General features: G+C 38.3%; 2 protein-coding genes across 3 annotated transcripts; both read right to left on the bottom strand.

Annotated features, from left to right (window-relative positions):
• Nucleotides 1-1,287: 1,287 nt before the first annotated feature.
• On the bottom strand, nt 1,288-23,870 carry LOC140501429 (serpin B8-like). 2 transcript variants are annotated; one of them, XM_072605011.1, is made up of 8 exons: nt 23,632-23,720; nt 23,418-23,489; nt 21,656-21,828; nt 13,480-13,617; nt 12,180-12,297; nt 10,134-10,276; nt 9,782-9,934; nt 1,288-2,113 (listed from the first exon to the last, which is right to left on the bottom strand). In XM_072605011.1, exons 3-8 carry the CDS (start codon nt 21,818-21,820, stop codon nt 1,700-1,702), a joined length of 1,131 nt encoding a protein of 376 aa, XP_072461112.1. In that variant the 5' UTR covers nt 21,821-21,828; nt 23,418-23,489; nt 23,632-23,720; the 3' UTR covers nt 1,288-1,699. The 2 variants fall into 2 exon arrangements, with proteins under 2 accessions (XP_072461112.1, XP_072461113.1); XM_072605012.1 differs by lacking the exon at nt 23,418-23,489 and having other exon boundaries at nt 23,632-23,870.
• On the bottom strand, nt 14,649-16,548 carry LOC140501430 (oxidative stress-induced growth inhibitor 2-like). The gene is given in 4 exon segments (XM_072605014.1): nt 14,649-14,851; nt 14,853-15,243; nt 15,246-15,801; nt 16,016-16,548. Coding segments are annotated over 4 exon segments (1,647 nt in total). The 5' UTR covers nt 16,547-16,548; the 3' UTR covers nt 14,649-14,682.
• Nucleotides 23,871-26,446: the final 2,576 nt, after the last annotated feature.

Here is a 26,446-nt window from a genome sequence, read left to right as displayed (position 1 = left end):
TGTAATATCATTTGAGATGTAGCAACCTAGACTCTCTTCTGAGATTCAGTGCAACATAACTGACTTTTGGACATTTCAAATTCAGCATATCCAAAACAAACTTCATAATGTTTCTCATAAAATCTACCAAACTTCCACACTTCTTCTTACTTTGGAGTATCTCATTTTTTCCCATATACCCAGGTTCTTTTCTATATACACAATATTTGTGTCCCCTTCTCTTTATTCACTCACCAATTACTCTAGTTCAGGTCCTCCCCATTTCCTTCCTGTACTATGGCAATAGTCTTCTACTTGTTGTCCTTACCTAAAGTCTCCCCCCTTTCCAAACAATCCTCCAGTCAGCTTCAAGTATTATTTTTTTCTAAAGCACAGATCTGAGTACCCCCTGATCAATGAAATCCACTTTCTCTGTTGTATCCAAGCTATTTATAACCTGGCCCTTGAGTATCTTTTCAGTCTTCATATACCTTAGTCTCCTCCACTCTATATTCCAATAAAACTGGCTTACTCTCACTTCAACATGACACTCCATCTCCCCTTTCCATCCTATCACACTCATTGGTCCCTATATGTGAATAGATACACTAACTTCTCACTACTTCTTACTTTTCTTGAAGATTCACAGCTCAGATTCTACCCACTCCACAAGGTCTTTTTCTGTTCTTTAAAATAATGACTTCTCTTCTCAGAGGCCCTTCCATTTACTATATAAATATCTCCTAATTGTTTACATGCCATCTTCTCTAACACAATGCAAATTTATCTAGGACAGGGACTAGTTTCTTTTTTCTTTTTTTTTCTTGCTTTCTTTGTTTCCCTGCTGATTAAATGGGCTTTTTCCCTCCAGTTTTTTAAAAACTTAACTTACAGTTTCCATGTGCTCTAGGACCTAATCTACTTTTGTAAAGTTACAATGTAATGCTAAGAAATACGCATATTGGTAAAAATGTCCATTTAGAAGATGCCATAAATCTTTCAGGTATTAACCTTCAACCTCCCACGTTTAGTGAGTTACTATTAATTTTTTGAAATATATTTTCTTTTATGAGTTTAGTGGCTGTGACTGTGTACATGTTGATATTGCTTCATTATCCATGGTGCCTTTAAGCATGATATCATATATATTATATATCATACCAAGTTTTCTGAGGAGAGAGGATCTTTTTCTGCCCATGTAACCTGTATCATTAAATCAAAAGCATGTTCTTACTGTTGAAAGCACAGCACTTATGCTCACACACAGTATTGTTCTGTTATTTAATCTCAGGAAAACAAAGGCACAGGTTCTAGGAAGGATGGTTTTTATTAGCTATCAGGCTAGACCTCAGCCTACAAGGATTCCATGAAAATCATTGACTAATGCCCTCTGTCTCTACTAAAGATGTAACAACATAAAGAAGAGAGAATGTTGATAGACTTAGAGCCTCCTAACCAGGGCACCCTAGTATAGACATTTCCTCTTACAGGAGATCTTCACACTACTAAGCTTACCCCCAGTGCTTCCAAGGGTGTGTGCGTGTGTGCGTGTGTGTAAAATCCTCTTGCAAACTTTCACAATACAATGTTTCACATATTTTGGTTTCCTACCAAAGGTCATCATGGCTTGCATGCACAGATATAGCATCTTTATGGATGGAATGGAGAGTCAGGGAAATAGCAAAAGGGAAAACACTCTGGGTATAGTGACCACATCTCTTTAGGGAGAGGAAACTCTGCCACAGAACAGGATACTTTTGGTTTTATAGCTCCAGATAAAAAATAGAAAGAAACCATTAGCCTTTAGTCCTTCATCTGTCTTTGAAGCTGCTGGTATCTCTGCTGCTATAGTGGCAGCAGATGCCTTGATGCCCTCTTCATTGATCTCCAGGTAACATGTATGCAAAACTTTTGATAAACAAAAAGATTTGAACATCAACATTCCAGAAAAGTCAGCCCTCTGCTCATCAAATGCATCTGACATTCCCAAACTGTAGAGGACATGCTCCAAGTCACAGGTCTCTTCTATCTTGATTTTGGGGAGTAAGAAGGTCTTGTCATAATTTTCCATCAAGGCCATTGCTTCTGGCTTTGTCCAAGTTATAAATCTTTCATACGTAAGCCCTTTTTCCAGCTGGAAGAAAAAAGTTGAAAATTCTAAGATCCTGATAACGGCACAACTCTATATGTTCAGATTTCTTTCATACTGGAGCTAGAAAGCAACTATTTCCCCAGAGTCTATTGCAACTTTGGTGTATTTGCCAGTCAATGTCTCTATGTTTTAAAGTTCTCCTCCTTTTCTTTCCTCTCTGCTAACCTCATCTACAAAGATACATTCTTCCCTGACCTTTGAGGATTAATTTAATTTTAACTATAACCACATAATTGAGGAGGAATTGTAGAAAAGTCTAAGCACTTTACAATTTCCTGTCAATTATGTAGGACTGGGATTGGGGATGAGTGGGAAAGCTAAGGGACACAATGGATTGAAGTCTGATGAACTATAGATTAGTTAACACTTATCATGCATTGCACAGAACAGGATGGCAAAAGGATAGCACTCTAGAACTGGAGTCAGGAAGACCAAGTTCTGTCTTAGACATATAAATCTTGAAAAGTTACTTAAGCTGTATGAGCCTTATTTTCTTCATCTGTAAAATGGGAATAATATAGGATCTACTTCTGACTTGATGCCACAATTAAATAACATAGGTAAAGCACTTTGCAAATTTAAAATACTAGTAAATAACATTTACCATTAATGTTGTTGTGGGATTCAGCATGCAAATCACCCAAAATACTATATATTCTGTAGCTTTGTGTCAATGATCTTTTTTTTTTAATCTTGCTTCTGAGGCACTGAATCAGGATTTGTTTCTATCAGTGGCTTTGCCCTTGATATTTTCTGTTCGTGGCTTAATTTCTTCAATCTAACCATAAGGTCTGAGAAGCAATTATTATCTACTCTGTGCCAACCACTCCTACTAAGCCCTGTAGATGTAAAGAAATACCAAGACAGTCCCTGTTCTCAGGGAGCTCACAGTCTGATGGAGGGAGAAAACATTTAAATAACTACATGTAAACAAAACATATACAGGATAAACTGGAGATAATTAATAGATGGAAGACATTTACATTAAGAGGAACTTGAAAGACTTCTTAGAGAAAGTAGAATTTTAGTTGGGACTCAAAGAATTCCAACTGGATTCAGAATGGACCAAGTTTCATCTTTCCTCTGACATATACTGGCTATCTGACTCTGATCAAGTTTCTTAAACTCTCATTAATCACAGGTAACTCTCCAAACCTACAGATTACAGAGAAAGTGCTGATCTGTATTGGAATTCACTATGCCCATGAAATAACAAATATAGTTTTAAAATATCAGAGGATATAAAGATTTAGAGCATCCCTAGTGCAAACCCCTCATTTTACAGATGAGGAAATTGAGGCTCAGAGAGATGAAGTGACTTCCGCTGGGTTGGACAAATGCTATTACTCTTAATGATTTTATCTTGGTATCTTAAAGTGCTGTCTTAAAATAGAGAGGCTAAAACCCTTATCTAAAAAAAAAAAAGAAAATGTAAATTCAATGGTTTCCAATGCCTTTCTAGATAAACTGTTAGCAAGTTGTTTGTTTTTGTTTTTTTACAGATAAAGGAAACTTATTATGAAGGTAATCACTATTTATAGAGTTCTTTGATAGAACAATAAGATTTGAACTGCTAATGTCTTTGTTAAGGAAACACTTAAGAGAGAAATCTCATTCCCTCTATCCCATAACTTGCATTGGGTCTGCAGTTTGTAGTCACACAGTTACCTAGATCACTGGAAAGTTAAATGACCTATACCAGGTCACACAGCTAGTATGTGTTAGCAGCAGAACTTAAATCCAGGTTTTCCTGGGCTCCAGACTAGTTTTCTATTCACTTTCCTCTGCTGCTTCAAAATTGATTTATAAAATAGAAATAGAACCCCGGGGGGCAGAGCCAAGATGGCGGAGTAGAAACACACAAATACGCTAGCTCTGAACCCACAGCCCATGAAATATCTGTAGTAAAGAGCTGCCAATAAATTCGGGAACAGGAGAAACCACATAACAGCAGAGTGGATAAGATTTCTGTTCCAGAGGGACCTGCAAACCTCTCGCAAAAGGTCCATCGCGCTGCAGACGTGGAGCCCAGCCCAGCCCCGCCCCGGCACTGAGAGGAGAAGATCCGAGTGGACTTCCGGGACAGAATCTCCAGCAGCCACATGGGTCCCTCCCCCCACAGGTGACAGGGGTTGGTGAGAAGGTCTCTTTGGTGGGTCGAGAGGGGAGTGGAGTGCCCCCATACTCAGGCCCCCTCAGGAGGCAACAGCGGAGGCAGAAGCAGACCAGGTCTCCCCAACAGGCAGGAGCCTGGATCCATTGTTGAATGTCTCTGCATAAACCCCCTGAGGGAACTGAGCCCTTGAGGCAGCCCTGCCCCCACCTGAGCACCTGAACATAATCTCACACTGAATAGCAGCCCTGCCCCCACCCAAAGCCCTGAGGCTGGGAAGCAGCATTTGAGCCTTAGACCCCAAGCGCTGGCTGGGAGGATCAGGAGGCGAGGTGGGTGTGAGGAAAATATTCAGAGCTCAAGTCACTGGTTGGGAAAATGCCCAGAAAAGGGAAAAAAAACCAAGACTATAGAGGGTTACTTTCTTGGTGAGCAGGTTTCTCCTCTGCTCCCTTCTGATGAGGAAGAGCGGTGCTCACCATCAGGGGAAGACACGGAAGTCAGTGCTTCTACATCCCAGCCCACTCAATGGGATCAGTTCTGGGAAAAGGTCATAAAGAGCTCAAAAAATTTTCAAAATTATGTTAGAGAAGTGGAGGAAAAACTGGGAAGAGCAATAAAAGACTTGCAAGCAAAGTATGAACAACAGATCACCTCCCTGCTAAAGGAGACCCAAAAAAATGCTGAAGAAAATAACACCCTGAAAAATAGGCTAACTCAATTGGCAAAGGAGGTTCAAGAAGCCAATGAGGAGAAGAATGCTTTCAAAAGCAGAATTAGCCAAATGGAAAAGGAGATTCAAAAGCTCACTGAAGAAAATAGTTCTTTCAAAATTAGAATGGAACAGATGGAGGCTAATGACTTTATGAGAAACCAAGAAATCACAAAACAAAACCAAAAGAATGAAAAAATGGAAGAGAATGTGAAATATCTCATTGGAAAAACAACTGACCTGGAAAATAGATCCAGGAGACACAATTTAAAAATTATGGGCCTACCTGAAAGCCATGATCTAAAAAAGAGTCTAGACATCATCTTTCATGAAATTATCAAGGAAAACTGCCCTGATATTCTAGAACCAGAGGGCAAAATAAATATTGAAAGAATCCACCAATCACCACCTGAAAAAGATCCAAAAAGAGAAACTCCTAGGAATATTGTGGCCAAATTCCAGAGTTCCCAGGTCAAGGAGAAAATATTGCAAGCAGCTAGAAAGAAACAATTCAAGTATTGTGGAAATACAATCAGGATAACACAAGATCTAGCAGCTTCTACATTAAGGGATCGAAGGGCATGGAATAGGATATTCCAGAAGTCAAAGGAACTAGGACTAAAACCAAGAATCACCTACCCAGCAAAACTGAGTATAATACTTCAGGGGAAAAATTGGTCTTTCAATGAAATAGAGGACTTTCAAGCAATCTTGATGAAAAGACCAGAGCTGAAAAGAAAATTTGACTTTCAAACACAAGAATGAAGAGAAGCATGAAAAGGTAAACAGCAAAGAGAAGTCATAAGGGACTTATAAAACTTGAACTGTTTACATCCCTACATGGAAAGACAATATTAGTAACTCTTGAAACTATTCAGTATCTAGGTACTTGGTGGGATTATACACACATACATGCACACGCACACACTCATAGAGACAGAGTGCGCAGAGTGAATTGAATAGGATGGGATCATATCTTAAAAAAAAATGAAATCAAGCAGTGAGAGAGAAATATATGGGAGGAGAAAGGGAGAAACAGATTGGGGCAAATTCTCTCTCATAAAAGAGGCAAGCAAAAGATTTTTTTAGTTTGGGGAAAAAAAGGGGAGGTGAGAGAAAAACATGAAGTTTACTCTCATCACATTCCACTAAAGGAAGGAATAAAATGCACACTGATTTTGGTATGAAAACCTATCTTACAATACAGGAAGGTGGGGGACAAGGGGATAAACAGGGTGAGGGGGACGATGGAAGGGAGGGCATGAGGAGGAGGGTACAATTTGAGGTCGACACTCATAGGGAGGGACAGGATCAAAAGAGAGAATAGAAGTAATGGGGGACAGGATAGGATGGAGGGAAATATAGTTAGTCTTATACAACACGACTATTATGGAAGTCATTTGCAAAACTAAACAGATTTGGCCTATATTGAATTGCTTGCCTTCCAAAGGGAGGGGGAGGGGAGGGAGGGAGGAAAAGAAGTTGGAACTCAAAGTTTTAGGAATAACTGTCAAATACTGTTCTTGCCGCTAGGAAATAAGAAATACAGGTAAAGGGGTATAGAAAGTTATTTGGCACAACAGGACAGAGGAGAGGATGGAGACAAGGGCAGAGAGGAATGATGGAGGAGAGAGTGGAGTGGTGATGGGGGCAATTGGAATGCTCGGTGTTTTGGGGTGGGAGGAGGCGACAAGGGGGGAGAAAATTTGGAACCCAAAAATTCTGTGAAAATGAATGTTAAAAGTGAAATAAATAAATAAATATTAAAAAAAAATAAAATAGAAATAGCATTGTTTTCTATTCTTCATTTGGCTACAGATTAGATGGAATTAAAGTAGCCTTTAGAGCTGCATGTTATCTGCCAGCCTGCTGGGCCTGTTTGGGATTCTTACCTCTTTTATCAAATGGTAAGTATTCAAATGAAGATTTATTTGCAGCTTCTTTATGTGAAGTAGAAAAAAAATGGAAGAGGTATTTCAGATAAAGGAGGTATATTTTATATATATTTAAGATGTCTTAAGCGTTATACATGAATACATGTACGTATAATTTCATGAAAAATGCGTGTACACACACACACACACACACACACACACACACACACACACACATTCACTATCAATGACCCTCCAACTGAAATAAGGCCAAATTCTGGGGTGGGAGGTGAAAGTGTAGGTAATGATTCGAGGTAGAATATGGAAGAAGTCACCTTCTATGCTCAGACTGGGAAATGAAGGGAGATTTAGGCAAAGGGAGCCTAGTTGACAGATTTATGTTAGTTCAGGGTAGGCTCCAGGATCCAGAAGAAACTAATAATGCTTCTTCACCTACAGAAACAGCTATGCCTAAATTTCCAGTAGCCTTAACTGGGTCAGTCCCTCAACTTGTCTTTGGAGGAATGATACTGTCTGGTTGGAAAGACTTTGGATTCCTTTTTGTTTGCCATCCTAAAGGGCTAATTCAGGATAATCTCAGGAGAAGGGGAACAGAAGGAAATAAACATTTATATAGTACCTACTATGTGCCAGGCACTGTGCTAAGGGTTTTACAAACATTATCTCATTTAATTCTCAAAACAACCCTGTGAGATAGGTACTGTAATTATCCCCATTTTATAGTTGAGGAAACTAAGGCAGAGATGAAGTGACTTGCTCAGAATCACAGAGCTAGGAAGTGTCTGAGGCTAGATTTGAAGTCAGATCTTTCTTACCTTAGGCCCAATGTTGTACCACCTAGCTCAGGGCAAACCTCAGTCAATGGAGAAAACTTAGAATGCTTTCAGGGGAAAAAACAAAACAGAACAAAACTACCTCATCTTCCTCATCCTCCCACCTGCTTTTTGTTCCCCAAAGTTCCTTTAATGATAAAACTAGGTCATTTTTATTCTCCAAGGAGAGATCAAAGGTACATGACAGTGTGAACTGGTTAAGGTATCAACTCATCAAATGAATAACAAATAACACATTTGTTCCTGTTTTTAAAAGAAGGAAAAGTGGTTGTTATTTCTGAAATGAGGGGACAATTCCCTCTTGATGTAAGCAGGTTAAGAAAAATGAGTCTGAGCATTTAAAAGTTCAGGACAGAGATTCCCAACATTATCTGACCTACTGCCCCTTTTCAAAAAAAAAAAAAAAAAAATTACTCATCCCCTTGAAATCTACTTTCTTTACCCCTTTAACATTTTTGAAATTTGCATAATTTCAAAAATATGCAAAATATATTTTTGAAATTATGGGTCTTAAATTTAATAATTTATTGAATTTTTCTTGCAATGAAATTTTGATGGTACAACATTGCTTCATGTAACTGTATACTATCATATTGTAAACAAGTCATTACATGAACAAATTCCTGCTGATGCATGCTGAACTTCCTGACAATGCTGGACAACCTCACCTCCAAATACTTGCTTATTAAGACCTGTCAGCAGACTTGACCATTGATCAGTTATAATTTGCATTTTGAGTTTATTTGGAAAATGTAGTCACTAAAACTTTAATTCTGTTATACAACAGATGAAACATATGAAGAGTTTTTCATAATTTTTTTCTTTTCTTCCCTTATGCTTCTTCCCCTTATTTTTATTCAACAGCTTCCAATTGAACCCAAGGCTACTATCACCCCCTCTCTGGATCATTTCAGTGACCCCCTGGGGGTGGTATTGTCCACTTTGGGAACCCATGATGGACAAAAAAATGTATAATTGTCACGAACTGGTCTTCTACTCCAAACAAATACAAATTCATTGAGGGCTAGTACTCTTTCTTTTTGTATTTTGTCCCCAAGTTTACCACAGTGCTTAAGTGTTTAATAAATTCTTTTGCATTCAGGACAAACCTGTGGTTCGAGGTAGATAACTGGCTCAAAGAGACTGAAACACTTCTACAAGAAAGAAAATCAGCTTAGATTGGGAATCTAGGTAAAAGAGTGGATATGCATGGTGCTTGGATATACAGATTGCCATTCTTATGAGACAGTAATATCAATTTGGATTATACTTGCTAAAACAGGTAATAACACTTTAAAAGGGTTAGCTTGTAGACATCAAAAATTAGACATTTTCCCAACCCACCTACAAACAACTCAAATCTCAGCTTCATAATTATCTTTTTTTTTTCTCTCTCATTGTTCCTGTCCTCCTTATTCTCCCCATCCCTCAGATGACTTTAAGAAACCTAATTCTCAGGACACATTTCCTTTCTCTTTTGATGACAGTAACATCATTTCTCTTTTTTGAGCAAGTACATTTATGTTGCTTTCCAAATCCAATGGTGCTTCAGTATAAGAATATATTATCTCAGGAACCCATTCTGCCAAAATGGGAGTAATTTTCAATGTAAATAGTAAATAGTAACTGTTTCTCTTGACCAGCAATCCTGAGGGTCTTCGCCTCCAAGTTTGATTGTTTTTTTGATTAAAGGGGCTATCCCTTGACTCACTTCTTAAAGAGGAAAAGCAATCAATTAAAAAAATCAAAGTCAACTTCAAGTCATGTCATCATTTCCCTGATGTCATAGTCATCTTCAAAAATGAAGGATAAACACACAACAATTATAAAGAGGCCTATTCACTGAATGGGATTACCTCACTCCAAGTGAAAACCTGAAAAGACCTTAACCTAAAAGGGCCAGAGTCTTCTATTGCATCCTAGGCCATCTCCAGTCATCCTGATGAATCAGACCACTGGACCCAGATGGCTCTCGTGGAGAAAATGAGGCTGGTGACCTTACGTAACCATCCCTCATTCCAATTCAAGTCCCATGGAAGGGATTGTTGGAATAAAGACATGCCAGAATATATTTCCATTCCATCCACCCAGTCTTACCTTAGTTAAGTCATTATCAGAAGTAAAGACAAGGATTATGGTCAATTCCATTCCACGACAGGGAAAGGTGAAAACCTGTCCACCCAGCTCTTCTAAAGGAGATGTCAGAAACTCCTCTTTCTTCTTCATAATCTGCAATGTTGTACTCTCGTGCTTAAAGGAAACAAAGAGATGTGTGATTAAAGCCAGATTATTGAAAGGGGCAGAAGAAAGCAAATTTGTATTATTTAAAATATTTTCAAATTTGCAAACTATATGAGTACTCTTAAAATCAAAGAACACTCCAATTAATTCCAATTCATCTCTTCATGACCCCTTCCTCTACTCTCCCCCATTCAGATTCACACCCTACCTGACTGACTTTCAAAGTTTCAATCTGTGTGTGCCTTGGATCAAATGCCTTCTCCCAGGTTGCTTTAAAGTTGATGGCATTCACAAAGACGAGCAGGCTAAGTGGATCAACAAGACCATCAGGTAGAGCCTCTAAAATGTTACCTTTCAAGAAAATAGAAATTAGGTTTAATTTTTCCCCCAGAAAAAATATCCTTTAATAACCTTTGACATGGTATATGTATAATATAATCTAGATTGAGCACCAAGTTTTCAAAGTTTCTGAACTAATTTAATATTAAACATAATCTTAATATAAATTCTCTATTGTCAGAAAAAGATTATTTGTATATCCACAAGATACATGGGACTAGATTAGGCTTCTGGTGGTTTGGTAGCATGTAATCCCTACCATCAAGGAAATGATCTTTCATCAAGTAATGAGACAAAAAAAGTACACAAAAATACATATTTAATGTCTTGATAATCTGCCTCCATGGAGATAACAGCAACCATCCTTCCATAATTTTGTAGATTATTTTTGAGTTGCAATGGTTAAAAACAAATAATCAAACAAACAAAAAATCTCATTAATTGGTAGAACAATCTTCTGGGATAAACTTTTTGGTTATGCTGGTCCTTGTCTCACAGAAATATAGAAGCTAACACTGGAACCAGACCCCATATACTTCCTCTCTTGCTATATGTTGAGGCACAATCATAAAACCTTCAGGAATCCAGGGTCAATAAAATAGTTGTTAAGGTGCCAGGTATAGTGTTAAGTGCTGGAGATACAAAAAGAGGCCAAAGATATTCCCTGTACTCAAGGAGCTCATAATCTAATGAGAGAGACAACAAAATAAACAGAATAAGTAGAAAATAATTAATAGAAAGGTGGTACTAGAATTAAGAATGCTTGGGAAAGCTTTTCTGCAGAAGATGGAATTTTACTTTGGACTCAAAGGAAGCCAGTAAGTGGAGATGAGGATGGAGAGCCTTACTGACTACCAGAGGATATGTCTAGATCTGAGAGATGGAGTATCTTGTTTGTGAAAGAAAGCCAGTGTCACAGGATCAAAGGAATAAATTGTAAGAAGACTGCAAAGTTAGGAGGGAGCTAGTTATGAGGGGTTTATGATACAGAAGATTATCATCTTTAAGCTGTGATGAAGCATCAGACTACAATTCTAGTCCTCCACTAGTGAGTACAAGTAATAGTGAAATGCAAATGTATATGCAACATGGTAACCAATAGTTGGTTGGATATTTAAGTTAAGTTGGGACTTAAACATGATTCAATGAGGAATGACTCTGAAGGATTAGGTGAATGAAAATTGATAGAAGAAATAATGTAAGCAGGCCCCACTGTGGAAAAAAAAATGAGTAAGTGGAATATAAAAAATGGGAAAAGGACACTTGGCTGACATGGAAGGCATGTGTATCAGTTTCCGAAAAGATGACATTGGCTAAATAGGATGGAAAAATGTAGTGGTGCTTCTAGGATCCTACACAGGCTTCACCATGTTGGATCACTGATAGGACCAGAAATCACTAGAGAAGTGTGATGTGCCTGAAAAATGCAAGACCACCTAGGGTAGAAGGCACAGAGAGGTAGATTTGGGTTTTCTATGACGATAGCTTTCTAAAGATTACAGCATCCCAAGTGTGAAATGGGCTGCTTTATGGGATAGGATGTTCCTGCTCACTACATGCCTATAAAGAAAAGTTAGATGACCTCTTTTGGGGTCTATTATGGAAGGGATCAGTGACAAGGTAATAAGTAGGACTAGATGGTTTCTGAGGTCCCCATCAACTCTGAGATTCTGAGATGGTAGCCATCTCTCAGTGGGAATGGGAGTAGGGGAGAAAAGAAGAAAAAAATTACATGATAATTTTGTTGTATATTTGAAAAGAATAGCAAGATGTGCATAGTAGATTTGCAATTTCATGTACATTCACCTCTTTGTTGTACTATGTTTGTTTTAGGGCATAAATTAAAAATAAGAAAAAAAGAAGGTTCCCGAAAAGGTAACTGATATAGCCAACATAGAAAGACAGAATTTATTACCTTCAGTCTTCTCTACTATCCAAGCATTTATACGTTTCCTGACGGCTTCTGTCTCTTGAGAAAAGCAAACATCTTCCATCATTGAATTGCAGAACTTGAAACAGGATTCCCTAAAGGACTAGAAGAGGAAAAAATAGGGTCAGAGCAATATCCCTACTTCTATGTCCCCCAAATTTTCTAAAAGTTAGAAATATATAAGTAATATGATACACATACACAAACATATATTTGCTATGTGACCCTGGACAAATCCCTAATTCTCAATTCCCTAGATAATGTTTTAAGACTGTAAGTAGCAAAGAAGGTGCCATCCTGTAGAGCAGAAAGGATTTTCCTCCTCTGAGAGTTCCCTAACCTAATTAAATCACAGGTCTAGAAAAGCAAATAAGTACATATCAGTCCTTGCTCATAACACCATTAATAACCTAGTAAGAAAACAGTCTATTCAAGACAGAATCTACTCCAAAAATTAATGTAAAAAATTTGACTGCTAGTCTCATCCCCAAAATGAGGTAGTAATCCTTTAAAGAATTAAGAACCAATCTTATAGTGTTTTTGCATTAGTTTTATTTTGCAGTAATGTCTTGAATACATAGTAGGTGCTTTTATTTGTTGAGATTTGATTACTACTTCTTTCTAGTGTTTTGCCTGTCCTCTTCTAGGGCCTTCATCCATTCCTTGTAATTGAAAGACTAGAAAGAAAAAAAAGTCATGGCAATATCCTTATTTCTTAAAAACAATCACCAAAATTTTCTAGGATTTAGAAAACTTTTTTTTTTTTTGACTGTAATGGTGGTGTGTGCCTATGATAAGCCTGAAGTTGGTGAATTGTTTGAGCTTAGGAATCCTGAGCTGGAACAGGATTAATGTAAATGGGTTATCCACACTAAGTTTAATATGAAAATCATGAGCCTCTTGGAATGAGGGCCACTAGGTTGGCTAAGGAGGGGAAAACTGGCCCATAATAGAAGGAAAGCAACCTAAAGCTCCTGTGCTCAAAGAAAGAGACTCTAGCATGACTTGTCTCTGCACTTCCAGTCTGAGTAAAATAGAGAGAAGGGAAGGGAAAAGCCAGAGAGAAGAAGAAAAGAACTTTTTTCCCCCCAGTCTTAACCAAAGGTCCTCAATGTTCATGCAAATTGTATTATTATACAGTATAGTATCTAAGTAGAAGCAGTGAAGTAGGGTAGAGAAAGGACTAGTCTAGTCTCAGGCTTTCTTCTCATTTTCTTCATCCTTAATTATTTTCATTTCCATTCATCATTTCCTCTTTATGATAAAGTAGAAATATGTGACTTACTGTGAGGAAATTTAGATAATTTTCTCCAAAGAGCTTGTTGGTAGTTTTAAGCAGATACCAGGTGGAAGACTTGTTCATTTCTGCCAGAAGTGAGCGGATTCCCCAGAAAGTATTTCCACTTCTGTTTAGTGAAAGTAACTAAGAAAAACAAAGACATTAACTTTCTCAGTTGGTCTTTAAAGACTGATTAGCAGAAAACAAACCTCACTAGTGAATACTTTATAGGATCTCGGAATATTGAGAAAATGGGTTCATTGTGAAAGAACTATGTAGGATTATGTATTTGGGAAGGAGGCAGGTGCTCAAATAACTCTTTTGTGCAAGGGAGAAAGGGGGGAAAAGCAGTCAGACAGCTGATAGAACAAATATGACATCATTCTGGAGAGCACACAAATACACAGAAAGAAACAACAATTTTATCCGAAATATCTAAGAGCACCTCTTCACACTTTCTTTGGATCTGCTCCCATGAAGGTATGGATTTAGGGGTTGATTTTTTTTTAAGAGCACTTTTATAAGCAATTTATTGTTGTACTTCAAATCAAAGTATTACTGGAAAGCTTTATAGAAGACGAGCAGAGAACAAACCTCCACAAAATACTTCATTTGTTTTGAAATCTACAAGTTTGTAGATATATCCCAACATTAATGAACTGTCAGATTTATTATTAGAATCTAAGATTAAGAAGTCCTTATAGAATTAAACAAAGAATTTTCTTTTGCTTAAAGACCATCTTAATCTAAGTGACAAATAAGATTTATGAAACTGATGATGTAGCAAAATAAATAAAACCTTTTTTAGGAAGTGCTTCCCCATGTACATTCTCCTTGAGATCTGAAATTATATAAAGTCAACATCCTGGCTTAATCATCTCATCAAGGTAATAACATTTTGAAAATTAAACATAAGCAATTGAAGAAAAATAACTGAAACCAAGTCTTTTGAAATAGCATCATAGTGCTTCAGTTAAAATGAAGGCCAAAGCTGACTGTTTTCTATTCATCTGAAAATTATATCTGATGGTATAAGGTAGCTTAAGAAAACAAAGTTCTTATAACATTTCAAAATGATGAGTATAGTTGTGTACCTCCTTATCAGGCAATATAACCCTAATAAAATGAGATTGCAACTCACTATTAAAAATGCTGATGGCAAGCTGTCCATGAATTAGCTATGAATTATTACTTGTAAACACAATGGCTTTATGCTACACCATCGCCACCTCCTCTTTCAACAATTAAATGTTGTTTCCTCTTCTGTCTAGTAAGTAGACAGCGAACAACACCAAGTGCCCCGCCCTTTAAAAACCGTACAAAATTGTCTCCAACCAAAGGCCCCAAAGCAAAAAGGTTAGCTTCTTTAGTACACTCATGTGTATGGATCAATTTCCACAGGATTCCCTTTACATGTAATTGGCTGGTTTGAATTATGGCCCAAGTCATACCCTTGTTCCTTCAAAAAGGACAGATTAGGATGGGAGCCTATTAATACCACTGCTGCAGATAACTTGAAGATTTTCTTCAATCCAGAGACACTCTGAAGAACACATTTCATGTCCGTCTTAAATGAAAGCACATGGTGCTCAGGAAAACTTGTATAAGCTGATGAAAGATTAGAGTCAACAGAATATGACTGAGTACACATCATATGATAGACTTTATGGTATTCAGGATAAAGCTTTTTGGGAAGTTGTTTGAAAATTAAACTTGGATCAGTAACCTATTTCCGAAACACATGGATTACAGGAATATTATTGTTGTAACACACAGTACAGCATCAGCTGCAGTGAGTCCAGAACCTACAATTAAAACTGGGTCCACTTTGCCATGTAACTTTCCTTTGCTAATGGCAGCTCCAAATTCTGGCATTGAATGAAACACAAAGGGAAAATCTTCCCCTTCAACTTTCAAATAAGTAGGAGAATCCAGAGTTCCAGTTGCTAGAGCTACATTCTCAGCAAAGAGACAAAAAGGGATGTGAGACCCATCAGCTATTCTCTGATAGCCTCTGATCTCCCAGTTTCTCTTGATAAAAGTTGATTTCTCCATTTGTAACTGTTGTGTTGAAATATCATCACTGTCCTGATCATCATCTTGATCTCTGTAAAGTCTTGATATAGAGGTTATATAAGTATTCTCTTGGAAATTTTTCTGAAGACCCATAAATTTCACATAGTGCTTGTAGTAGCAAGCTATCTCCTCTGGTGTAACTTGGTCACTCTTTATGTTCCTTTGCTTGGTAGCCACCCAATCCTTAAACTTAAGCCCAGGCAATTCCATCCAGTTTCCAAAGCTGATTGTCAACATAGAACCTTCCATATGCTGCCTCCTTTTACCTTTCCAGGCTTCTCATGTCTTACTCCCTTCCACATACTCTCTGATCCAGTGACACGACTTCCTTGCCATTTGTACTCCTCATACAAGATACTTCATCTCCCGACTCTGTTCATTTTCACTGGCTGTCCCCAATGCCAGGAATTCTCTCCCTCCTCATTTCCATCTCATGGATTCCTTCAAATCCCAGCTAAAATGACACCTTATGCCAAGCCCCACCAGGTGGTCCTTTACCAAGAACCAAGTGAGGAATATAATGATGCTGTTCTAATTTCCGATGCAAAACTGACGGATAATCATACCCAAAGTCAGCATCAGGATGAAGAAGTGTGTCAAGGAGTACAGCAACTGGATTAGATGACCAGCCTTCAAGACCTTCAGACAAGTACTCTAAATCCTGATCAATAATGGAGAGATGTCTTGCTTCTTCTAATTTACTATGCAAAATTGGATTTGGATGTACAGCTTCTGAAGAAAAATATGGTCTGTATCCTGACAACATGTAAGAAAGGCAAATGCCTGAGGGTCCTTTTCCTACTATTACCACAGGCAAAGTTAGTGATGAGTCTTCAGGTAAAGAAGTTTCTTCAACTAATGGTATTGCTTTAACTTTTCTGCTGAAACTGTCACCAAAATACTGTTCAAAGGAATTCAAAATCTGCCCTTCAGTTTCAGGACTGCTATAGTTTTTGAAATGACCGGCCAGGGAGCATCGGCAGCACCACACCGGCATCGGGAGGCGTTGGAGCAGGGACACGCCGCCGCCCCTCCACCAGCCTGGCCGCCACCGCTGCCCGCCGCCCCGCGGCTCCCCCTCGGTGCCGCTGCAGTGGGGGGTTGATTTTTTTCTAACCAGAGTAACTTGTGACCAAGTTAAATTTGCTCACTTAGACCTGGAGACAGCAGGCCTGGGTTTAAATGCTGGCTCTCCCACCTAATAGCTAGGTGACTATGGGAAAATAGTAAACTCTGTCTGATGATGCTATTGAGGAAAGCATCTTGTAACCCTTAAAGCAAGACAGAAACATTTTCTTAGGTTATAATAGTTAGATACAAACTCTGAGGTACTGCTGAAACTAGGGAGGCTTCAAATAGAGGTTTGCCATTGCTTTACTTGGAATCAGCAAGACCTGGATTTGAATCCTACCTAACATTTATTAGCTGCATGGTCCTGCATGAATTGAGTGTTAAGTGGCATAGTAGATAGCGTCCTGGGCCTGGAGTCAGGAAGATCTGAGTTCATATCTGGCAGGCACTTAACAGATGTGTGAACCTGGGCAGGTAACTTAACCCTGTTTGCCCCTGTTTCTTCATCTGTAAAATTAGCTGGAGAAGGAAAGGACAAACTATTCCAGTATCACTGTCAAGGAAACCCTAAATGGGATAAATAGTCAGACATGACTGAAATGACTGAACAAGAACAACCTGGATAAGTCATTTAATGTCTCTGGGTATTAGTATCTATATGACCTTGGGAAAAAATGTTTCAACTTTGGGGGCCGAGTTTGTTAAATTAATATGCTGGAGAAGAAGACTTCCAAACCTATTGTCTCCCTTGTATCATGCTCCTCTGATCATCTACAAGAATTAAAGATGATCAGCAAGTTGACATACCCCTGGAGAAATGGAACCACCTCCACTTTGACATTTTTTTTTTTTTTTGCCATCAAAACAACCAGAAGATAAGGGAATTACACTGAAGCTGAAGGAAAAATCTAGGCTTGACTTTAGGAAAGGGATAATGATTTCATTGTAAACAAAAAGCAACACAAAAGATATTCTGAGTCAATTGTTCTCCTTGTCCTACATGGTTCATTATGAACATAAAAAAGCTGAAAGTAACTTAGGCACCAATAGGCAGGTCTCTTAAGTCCACTTCACATTATGCCTTGCCTATTGAGGGGACAATTTTCAAAGACCATTTTTCACTGATGAGTTAAAGTGCAGAAGGTGAAAAAAAAATAGAATGATTACATGAAGGTGCTGACCATATCCATTAAAACTAATACATAACTTGCTGCTCAGTGACAACATTGCAAAGATGGGCTCAGGAGAAGATGACAAAAACTGTGTTGGAAAATGTGTCTTGGGATTGTAGCAATGGAAGAGCCCAAAGGCTTGCAAGGAAATCAGAAACTTAATGTCTATATGTAAAGAATACTTTCTTCACGAAGAAATTAGATGAGGATAGCACTGAACAGCACCAAAAAAGAAAAAAGGAAGAAAGAAATTGATTACATCTCAATTGACATGGAACAGACTACAAATGTAATAGTCATTTCAGAATTAGACACAAATTTCTGCTTTTTTAGACAAAGTCAAAACAAATACCAAAGTAGGAGGCGACATGGGACATCCTGTGATTTTTATTGATATTGAGAACTCCTATCTGAGTAACTTCCCTTTACCAGTGCATGTCAGCACCTTTCCTATAACTCATAGTCTTGAGAGCTTTCTAGAGCTCTTAGAGAAATGTTCATTGACTTGCCCAGATTCCCACAGCCAATAAGTGTCAGAGGCAGGATTTGAAACCTGACTTTGAGGCAATTTCTCTACACACATCATTTTGACTTCAAATTAGAAGAAAAGATAATACTGAACTGCTGTGAAACACATTATGGCACCTCTAGCCCAGCCTATCCAAAGAATTGGCCAATTCTGGGAAAAAAACCAAAGGAAAGACATTGGTTCTCTCACCATTTCTTAGGGAAGTTGAACCAATGCAAAACAGGGCCACAAACAATTCAAAGAACCCAGAATTCACCTCAACCAGCGAGTCCTTAATAAATGCTTTTCAGCTTATTGACTACCAAGAAGAACAAAGGAAAGGAGAATAACAGCTTCAAATATAAGCTCATCTGCAAAAAATGACTGAGGAAAGTAGTGTATCACCTCACAAAATGGTGGAAAGCAATGGAGAGAATGTGTCTGCAGAGAACTTGATGTGAAAGAGAATAGTAATGTAGGTAATGTGTGTTGTTCATGTAGGTCTTGTGTGTACATTGGTCTTCCTAGAGATGACTTTCAACAAGATATGAATGGAGTCTTCTTTGCCCATCATTCTCCAATGAAGACCAATTCCTTCTAGAAATGCTAGGGAAATTATCAGGAGCATGAGGCTGGCTGCTCTCTTCAGGGTAACAGACTACAATCATACCTATTTGGCCTCCTAACTATTGTTAGTTTGGGGGAAATAATTTTTAGGTTCAACCACTCTTCCTTTAATGGGAGAGGAGGATTCTAAGCTATATATCCAAAGGCTTAGCCTCTTTCCCACCAAATACCAGTCCTACAACAACCATCACACAAAAACCTGGAAATAAATTCATTTATCATAGTGAATTAAGAAGACATATTGGGAGAAGTTAGAGATTAAAACATACTGGACAACATACAGATGAATTAGCTCTCCTACTGGAAATGAGACATATTTCAGCTTAACCAAAAAAGAGTCCCTGAACTCACTGAAGGGAAAAATTCCATGATCTCTAGCAGGTAAGGTAGGAATAGGAACATAAATGAAGCACTGATTCCTCTATATATTCACTTCTCCCTAGAGTCTTCTTCCTTTCTTCCAGGAACCTCTTCCTGAAGAAAACCTGGAACTGAGTACGGCCTCTCTCAAAACTAGAAATCCAAAAAGCAAACATCTTTCTTTACCCAGGTTCTTGACAACTCTACCCCCATTGACACATGGAATAATTAATAATTAATCTCCATTAATGAGAAGAATCTTATATAATTGGGTTACCTTCCAGTAGTATAATGCTTTTTGAAGGAGGAACCAGAAGGAAAATATCAAAGACATGAAAATTTTAATTCTCTTATGAAAACACACAAATGTTGTGGAGCTGGGTAGAAAAAACTTTGCATGTTTTACTACTGGATTGCTTCCCTGACAGGCAGGGATGTACCTAACATTTTTCCTCTGCTTATCCTTTCAGCTTTTAAAGATGTCTTGGAGATTCCCCAATTGATAAATGGCAAAGGATATGAACAGGTAGTTTTCAGAGGAAGAAATTAAAGATATCTATAGTCATATGAAAAAGTGCTCTAAATCACTATTGACTAGAGAGATACAAATCAAAACAACTCTGAGATACCACATCACACCTATCAGATTGGATAACATGAAAAAACAGGAAGATGATAAATGTTGGAGAAGATGTGGGAGAGTTGGAACACTAATTCATTGTTGATGGAGCTGTGAGCTGATCCAATCGTTCTGGAGAGCAATTTGGAACTATGCCCAAAGGGCTACAAAAATGTGCATACTTTTATGCCATATCATTTCTGGGACTGTGTCCCCAAGGGATCATAAAAATGGGAAAGGGTCCCACATGTACAAAAATATTTGTAGCAGCTGTCTTTGTGGTGACCAAAAACTGGAAATCAAGGAGATGCCCATCAACTGGGGGAATGCCTGAATAAATTGTGGTATATGAATGTAATGGAATACTATTGTTCTATAGAGGCCTGGAAAGACTTATATGAACTGATGCTGAGCGAAAGGAGCAGAACCAGGAGAACTATGTACACAGGAACAACCACAGTGTGCGAGAAATTTTTCTTGTAGACTTAGTACTGCATTGTAATGCAAGGACTTAAAAAAATTCCCAATGGTCTCTTAAGTTAAAATGCCTTCCACATCCAGGGAAAGAACTATGGAATTCAATTGCAGAATGAAGCAGATCATTTTCTTTTGTATTATGTTTTGGTTTATTTTATGATTTCTCCCATTCCTTTTAATTCTTCTATGCAACATGACTAAGGTGAAAATGTATTTAATAGGAATGCATGTGTAGAACCTATACAAAACTGTATACCATATCAGGGAGGAAATGGGGAGGTAGTGGGGAAGGAGGGGAAAAATCTAAGATATATGAAAGTAATTGTAGAACACTGAAAACAAATAAAATAAGAATAATAAAATGATATCTTGGAGAAGAGAGTACACAGGGCATAATCTTAGGTGGACTCAAGAAGCCTGCTTGAATATTAATCTCATTCTTCCCTCCAACATACCGTAAAAACTCACTATTAGCGTCACTCCTTTAGGTTAGTCTCTAAGATTTAGGTTTGAGGGAAAAGGCAAGAATTCAAGGATACTTTTAAAGAAACACACACACACACACACACACACACACACACACTGTAGAGGTAGATATCCACTTCTTAGCCATCATTATACTAACACAGTTTCATCTATGAGTATAGTTTATTGCCACCCTAGAAAACAGAGAAAGATCATATCATGAGATATGCAAGACCAACAACTCAATATGAAAGTTTCAGACTGAATCTGTAAACTGTGGATTGTTGGTGAGGGAAAAAGAGTAAGAAAGAAGAGCGAGGCCAAGATTCCATCCAGTGTTACCTGGTTTCCTTCCCCCTGGAGTCTGTTTTTCCTACTCTGGCATCTTCTCTTACATTCCCTTGGGGGAGATTGGGACAGTAAGAGTGAAGGCACCAAGAACAGAAGACATCAAAGATGCTCTGATGCCTTTGCAGTTTTGATTTCTAAAGGTCACACAACTCTGAAACTTTAGTGTCCTTTGCCCCCAAGGCACATCTCTACTTTCAGAATCCTCTCTCAGATGGTTTCCAAAGATCAACCAGTGTTTTCTAAAATCCACAATGTGGGTTTGCCATTTTTGTGATTTATGGACTTGATTTTTTTTTGTTTGCATTCAAATCATAGGATGGTCAGAGCAGTATGTCCTGGACCATCAATTCTTTTTTCCCCTCACACTCTGGAAACATAATCTATAGGTACAGGATTCTCTCCCCAACTCACTTGGGATGCAAAGGTCTGGCTTTGTGGAGCGATAGGCAAACATACCTGTGCAATCTGTGCTGCTGTTTCTCTCCTTGTTCCCAAAAGGATCATGTTCAGGGCAAATAAGATGCTTGGAGGAGAAAACAACACATTTCGTGTCTTTTCTTCACAAAGCTTTTTCAGAAGAGTAACGGCAAATGCAATATTTCCTTCAGAAAAAATATCCATGATGCAACCTTGAACATAGGAAATGCATAACAATAAGCACAAGGCTTGGGAGTAGAATGCCTTGCATATAATAGGAGTTCAATATATGTTTCATTTTCACCCTTGCTTTCCCCTCTGTATTCGACATTGCCTAACCTTCAGTCAAAGAAAAGACAAACACCTTGAAGGGAAAGTGAATCTTGTTTTGGGGAAGTCCCAAGTCCAGTAAATATTCCAAAGGTAGTTTCACACTAAATGCAATGGGAATGCACAGAACAGAACCCTGCTCAAAGTGTCTAAGCACTTTGCAAAGGATGGGAGCAGCTCATTTTACCCTCATATCCAAATGCAGAGTGTAGGAAAAAGTCCACAGGGTGCTTCTGCTGGGAGTAGTGATGAAGAGGAAGGAATTTTCCAGGGCAGTGATCAGGAGGTTCAGGAGCCAGCTGTGAAGGGAGTGCTACTGACACAGGGATAGGGAACCTTTCGCCTCAAGCCACAGGTGGCCTTCTAGGTCCCCAAATGCAGCCCTTTGAATCCAAACTTCACAGAACAAATTTCCTTAATAAAAGGATTTGTTCTGTAAAACGTGAACTCAGTCAAGAAGTCACACTCAAGCACCTAGAAGGCCACATGTGGTTTCAAGGCTGCAGGTTTCCTACCTTTGCTATCACATTATATGGCTGAGAACTCAGAGGTGGGGATATAGGCAGAGAGAAAGTGCCAGGACAGGATAGAACACAGACTTTAGAGGAAAAGAGGCCAGCTGATCTGAAATGAGACTTGACTAAAGCACTTCTTGGAATGTATTTTAATAAATGAATGTTCTACATTTTGGATAGATTCTTGCAGGGGGACTGAAGATGACAAGTGAGCAAATAAGTCAAAGTTGCTAGGTAGGGTCAAAACAAACCAGAGGGTTATTATTAAGAATTCTTTAAGGCTAGACCCAATTTGCATGATAGTAGAGATTTTTTTTCCCCAGAGTTCACTGGTTATATAAGCTACTTATTTTCCAGATAGAGGGGATAGGCTAAAGTCAAACCCAAAGAATAAAGTTGAGTCTATGCAAGGGTCCTCATTAGTATGATTGATTAGTATGATTTGGAAGATGCACATAGGATTTATAAGTCCTTGCTAAGATTAAATGCCTGCTGGACTTGGAGGGGGAGAGGGTGTGTGTGTGTGTGTGTGTGTGTGTGTGTGTGTGTGTGTGTGTGTGTGTGTGTGTGTGTGTGTGTGTGTGTGTGTGTGTGTGTGTGTGGTGGGGGAGGCACTACATAAGAACAAATGCTACAGAGTTTTTCTGGTCTTGACTTTCTTTGGACTCCTATTTTCTCACTATAGTCAAAAAATAGTCTGACAGTAGGGACACTATGTCACTACTTAATGGTGAGGACCATTGCCTGTTTTCATATACTGCCTTCTCATTATTTCTCCATCATAGCTGAATTGAAATCAGGAAAGAAGGATTGAACATTAGTGCAATTTAGACAAGACAAAGGTACTTCAAGGAATAAAGGGTACAATCTCCAAAGCAAGCTGAATGCCCCCTTCGCCCCCACCCCCATTCCCACCATGAAGTAGTTCGAAATTTGAAAGCTAAATGACACCCCACCTTTGCTCCTTATAGTGAGTATTTATGCCCAAAGATGAGTCACTTTACCCTTATAGGCTTCAGTTTTCTCACCTACAAAATAAAGGAATTGGACAAGATAAATGTTTCAACCACGTACAAACATTTCTTTTGAGCTACTTGACTGTGGTTCCCTCCATGTAATCGCCTCGCCTAACATCCAGTTTGCTATTGCAATGTAAACCTGAGCCCTTACCTGTGAAGTGTCCCTTCTGAGCCTTTTAGTTTTACTAGGAAGCTATTTCTCCGAGGCAGTTGAGAAAGAGAGTTGTTAAATAATCAGGAGTGGGTTTGGCAGGTGAAAGGCATCACTGGAATTAAAGGTCATTTAGCTCTCCTCATTTTGCAGATGACAAAGATGAGGGCCAGAGAGGTTAGGGTCATACAGAGAGTGAGGAGCAGAGTTGGGATGATCTTCGGTCTCAAAATCTAAAGCTGTAGCAACAAAATTACAAATTAAAAAGGGGACACTGTCACAAACAGAACAGGAAATTAAAGTAGTACAAGGAAACACTACAGGTACTGGGACTCCAATACTTTAGTGATGAGGTTCATGTAGAATTGCAGTGGGATATCTCTAAAGAATTTCAAAGACTCAGATCAACTCCAAGCCAGTTGGAAAGATTTATTATAGTTTTGAGGTTTTCAGTTGGGGGGGTATGTATATATATGGTAATGATATTACAATAAGTCTCTCTACATCACAAGTTCATTCTAGGTCAGTTCTTTACTATTACTGCACAGGTGTTATTGAAGGATGGGTCCCTTCTATGGTTTAGTGGTCAAGTATCCTGCTGTACATCCTGGTGGTGCTATCTTCTGATTGGCTAGCTATTTTGGTACTGTCTGGTCAAGATGGATAGTTAGGTGTTTTGGTTGAGTACAAGAGCACACCTGTTTCTGTGGGAACCATGAGGAATGAGTCTGAGGGCAGTGCCTAGGTAGAGGGAATGGTGGGTTCCCACACCTGCTGTTTCTGTGAGAACTATGAGTTTCAGGGACACACCTGTTGTTCTAGTAAGCAGTGAGGCATATATGAAGAAGTTAGGACACTGGAGAGGGAGCTAGGTAGGTACGGTGGGTCTGTAATGAAGTTAGACTATGGAGTATGGGGGCAGCTCTATTAGGACTCTATCGTTTAGTGGATCTATGGTCTCACTAATGATTACTTCCAGTGGGGCTGATCAGAACATATCCTCACTTTATCTTATGTAACTCTTGTCTACATCTCCTATAGTCATCTACAGAAGATTGACCCCATGCTCTAGAGAACTTCCGTAAAGTCTCTTTTTAATATCCCATGAATATCAGTGTGGCACTCAGACTCCCTGCTAGTCTGCTTTCCAATTATATAATTGGCTTGCCTTCATTTCCAATCATCATGGATGATCCCTTTCATGCTAATTCTCACACAGTTTACCAGTAGTGATATGTTCTAGCCTACTTCCAATCGTGCATTTCTCCATATCTCTTGATCTGTAGCACTTTTAAAGGATTGTGGTGCACACACGTAGAATAGTATAGAAGAATTTTTTTATTCATTTTGTTTAAGGCTGATTTTTTTGTAAGATCACTGAAAGAACATCATTTCTTTTTTATTTATCTTATTTAGTCTTTTATTTTTCCAATTGTATGTGAAAACAATTTTCAGCATTCACTTTTAGAAGGTTTTGGATTCAAAATCTTCTCCTTCTCTTCCCCCCTTCCTAAGATGACAAACAATATTATATACATGCAATCATGTGAAACACATTTCCATATTAGTTATGTTGTGAATGAAGAAAAAGAAAAGAAAAGAATCGTGAACAAAAACAAATAAAGTGAAAATAGTATTAGCTGATCTGCAGTCAGCCTCCATCAGTTCTTTCTTTGGATGTAGATAGGATTTTCCATCATGAGTCTTCTGGAACTGTCTAGGATCAATGTATTGCTGAGAAGCACTAAGTCAATCATCGTTGATCATTGCACAATGTTGCTGTTACTGTGTACAATGTTCTCCTGAGAACTATGCATTTCTACAAAAGCAATGTAACCCATTCTCCTCTTCCTCTTCAATTCTGGGCCAGTTCATTATTTACTAATTGTACCCATCCAAGACATTTGTATAGATGAGCTAATTGAATGGATCTTCCATTCAGCTATATATTGTAACCTGGACATTATTCATTATTCATCTATTTTATTTTTTCCTGTGTGGTTTTCTGGGGTGAACTCTTAAGCATTTGTGAATCTTGTTAAGAAGGTTCTGTGTGGTTCTGAGGTTTGATTCAGTGAGCACAATGTTATTCACAAACTAGAATATCTGGGTGGTTTTGACATACATAGAAACTCCATTTTTTGTTTTGACTCTGAAACTGACATCTTTTTTTGACAGTGGTAAATATTTTTTGATGATCACGTGTATCCTTGTTTTATGTCAAACAGACCACAACCCACTCAAATGGAACCAAACCAGACAATATTGGAAATTGTTGGGAAATATTTAACAAAGTAAATGAGAATGCAATAAAATGTAGATGATGGTAATATGCGGTTTTAGAAACCAATATGTGCTAGCAGAGATCCCTATGTATCATGTAGTGTCCCCCATTAATGGAATGGAGTTCGACACAGTTTTGACAGCTGTAAAGAGTGTGAGAACTCAAGTGACTCCCACTCTCAATGAACTTTTCACAGGTTTTAATGATGTGAAAGTTAGAATTGGTCCATTTACAGCTTCATAAGGTTCAGCTTTTGTACTTTGATAGGCTTATAAAAAGCAAATGTAAAGAAGTGCTTGCATTTAGTCACTCTTTTAGGAAGCATGAAAACATTTTGATAACTTGATGGAACTATAAATCAGTTAACCATCAACTTCATGAAAAATCAGTCACCCTTCTAGTGGATTTTAAAAAGCCGGCCACATTTGCATAGAAGACACTCTTTGAGACCTCTGTCAAAACAAGAGGAGCTTTGTCAATCAAGGAATTCTTTCCTAGAAATCAAGAAGAAAAGTAGCCATGGAGGAAGAA

Source organism: Notamacropus eugenii, chromosome 4 (assembly GCF_028372415.1).
Source record: "Notamacropus eugenii isolate mMacEug1 chromosome 4, mMacEug1.pri_v2, whole genome shotgun sequence".
In the NCBI taxonomy this organism is placed as follows: Eukaryota; Metazoa; Chordata; class Mammalia; order Diprotodontia; family Macropodidae; genus Notamacropus; species Notamacropus eugenii.
Note: the sequence above shows the minus strand (reverse complement) of the source record. Positions and strands in the feature narration are given on the sequence as shown.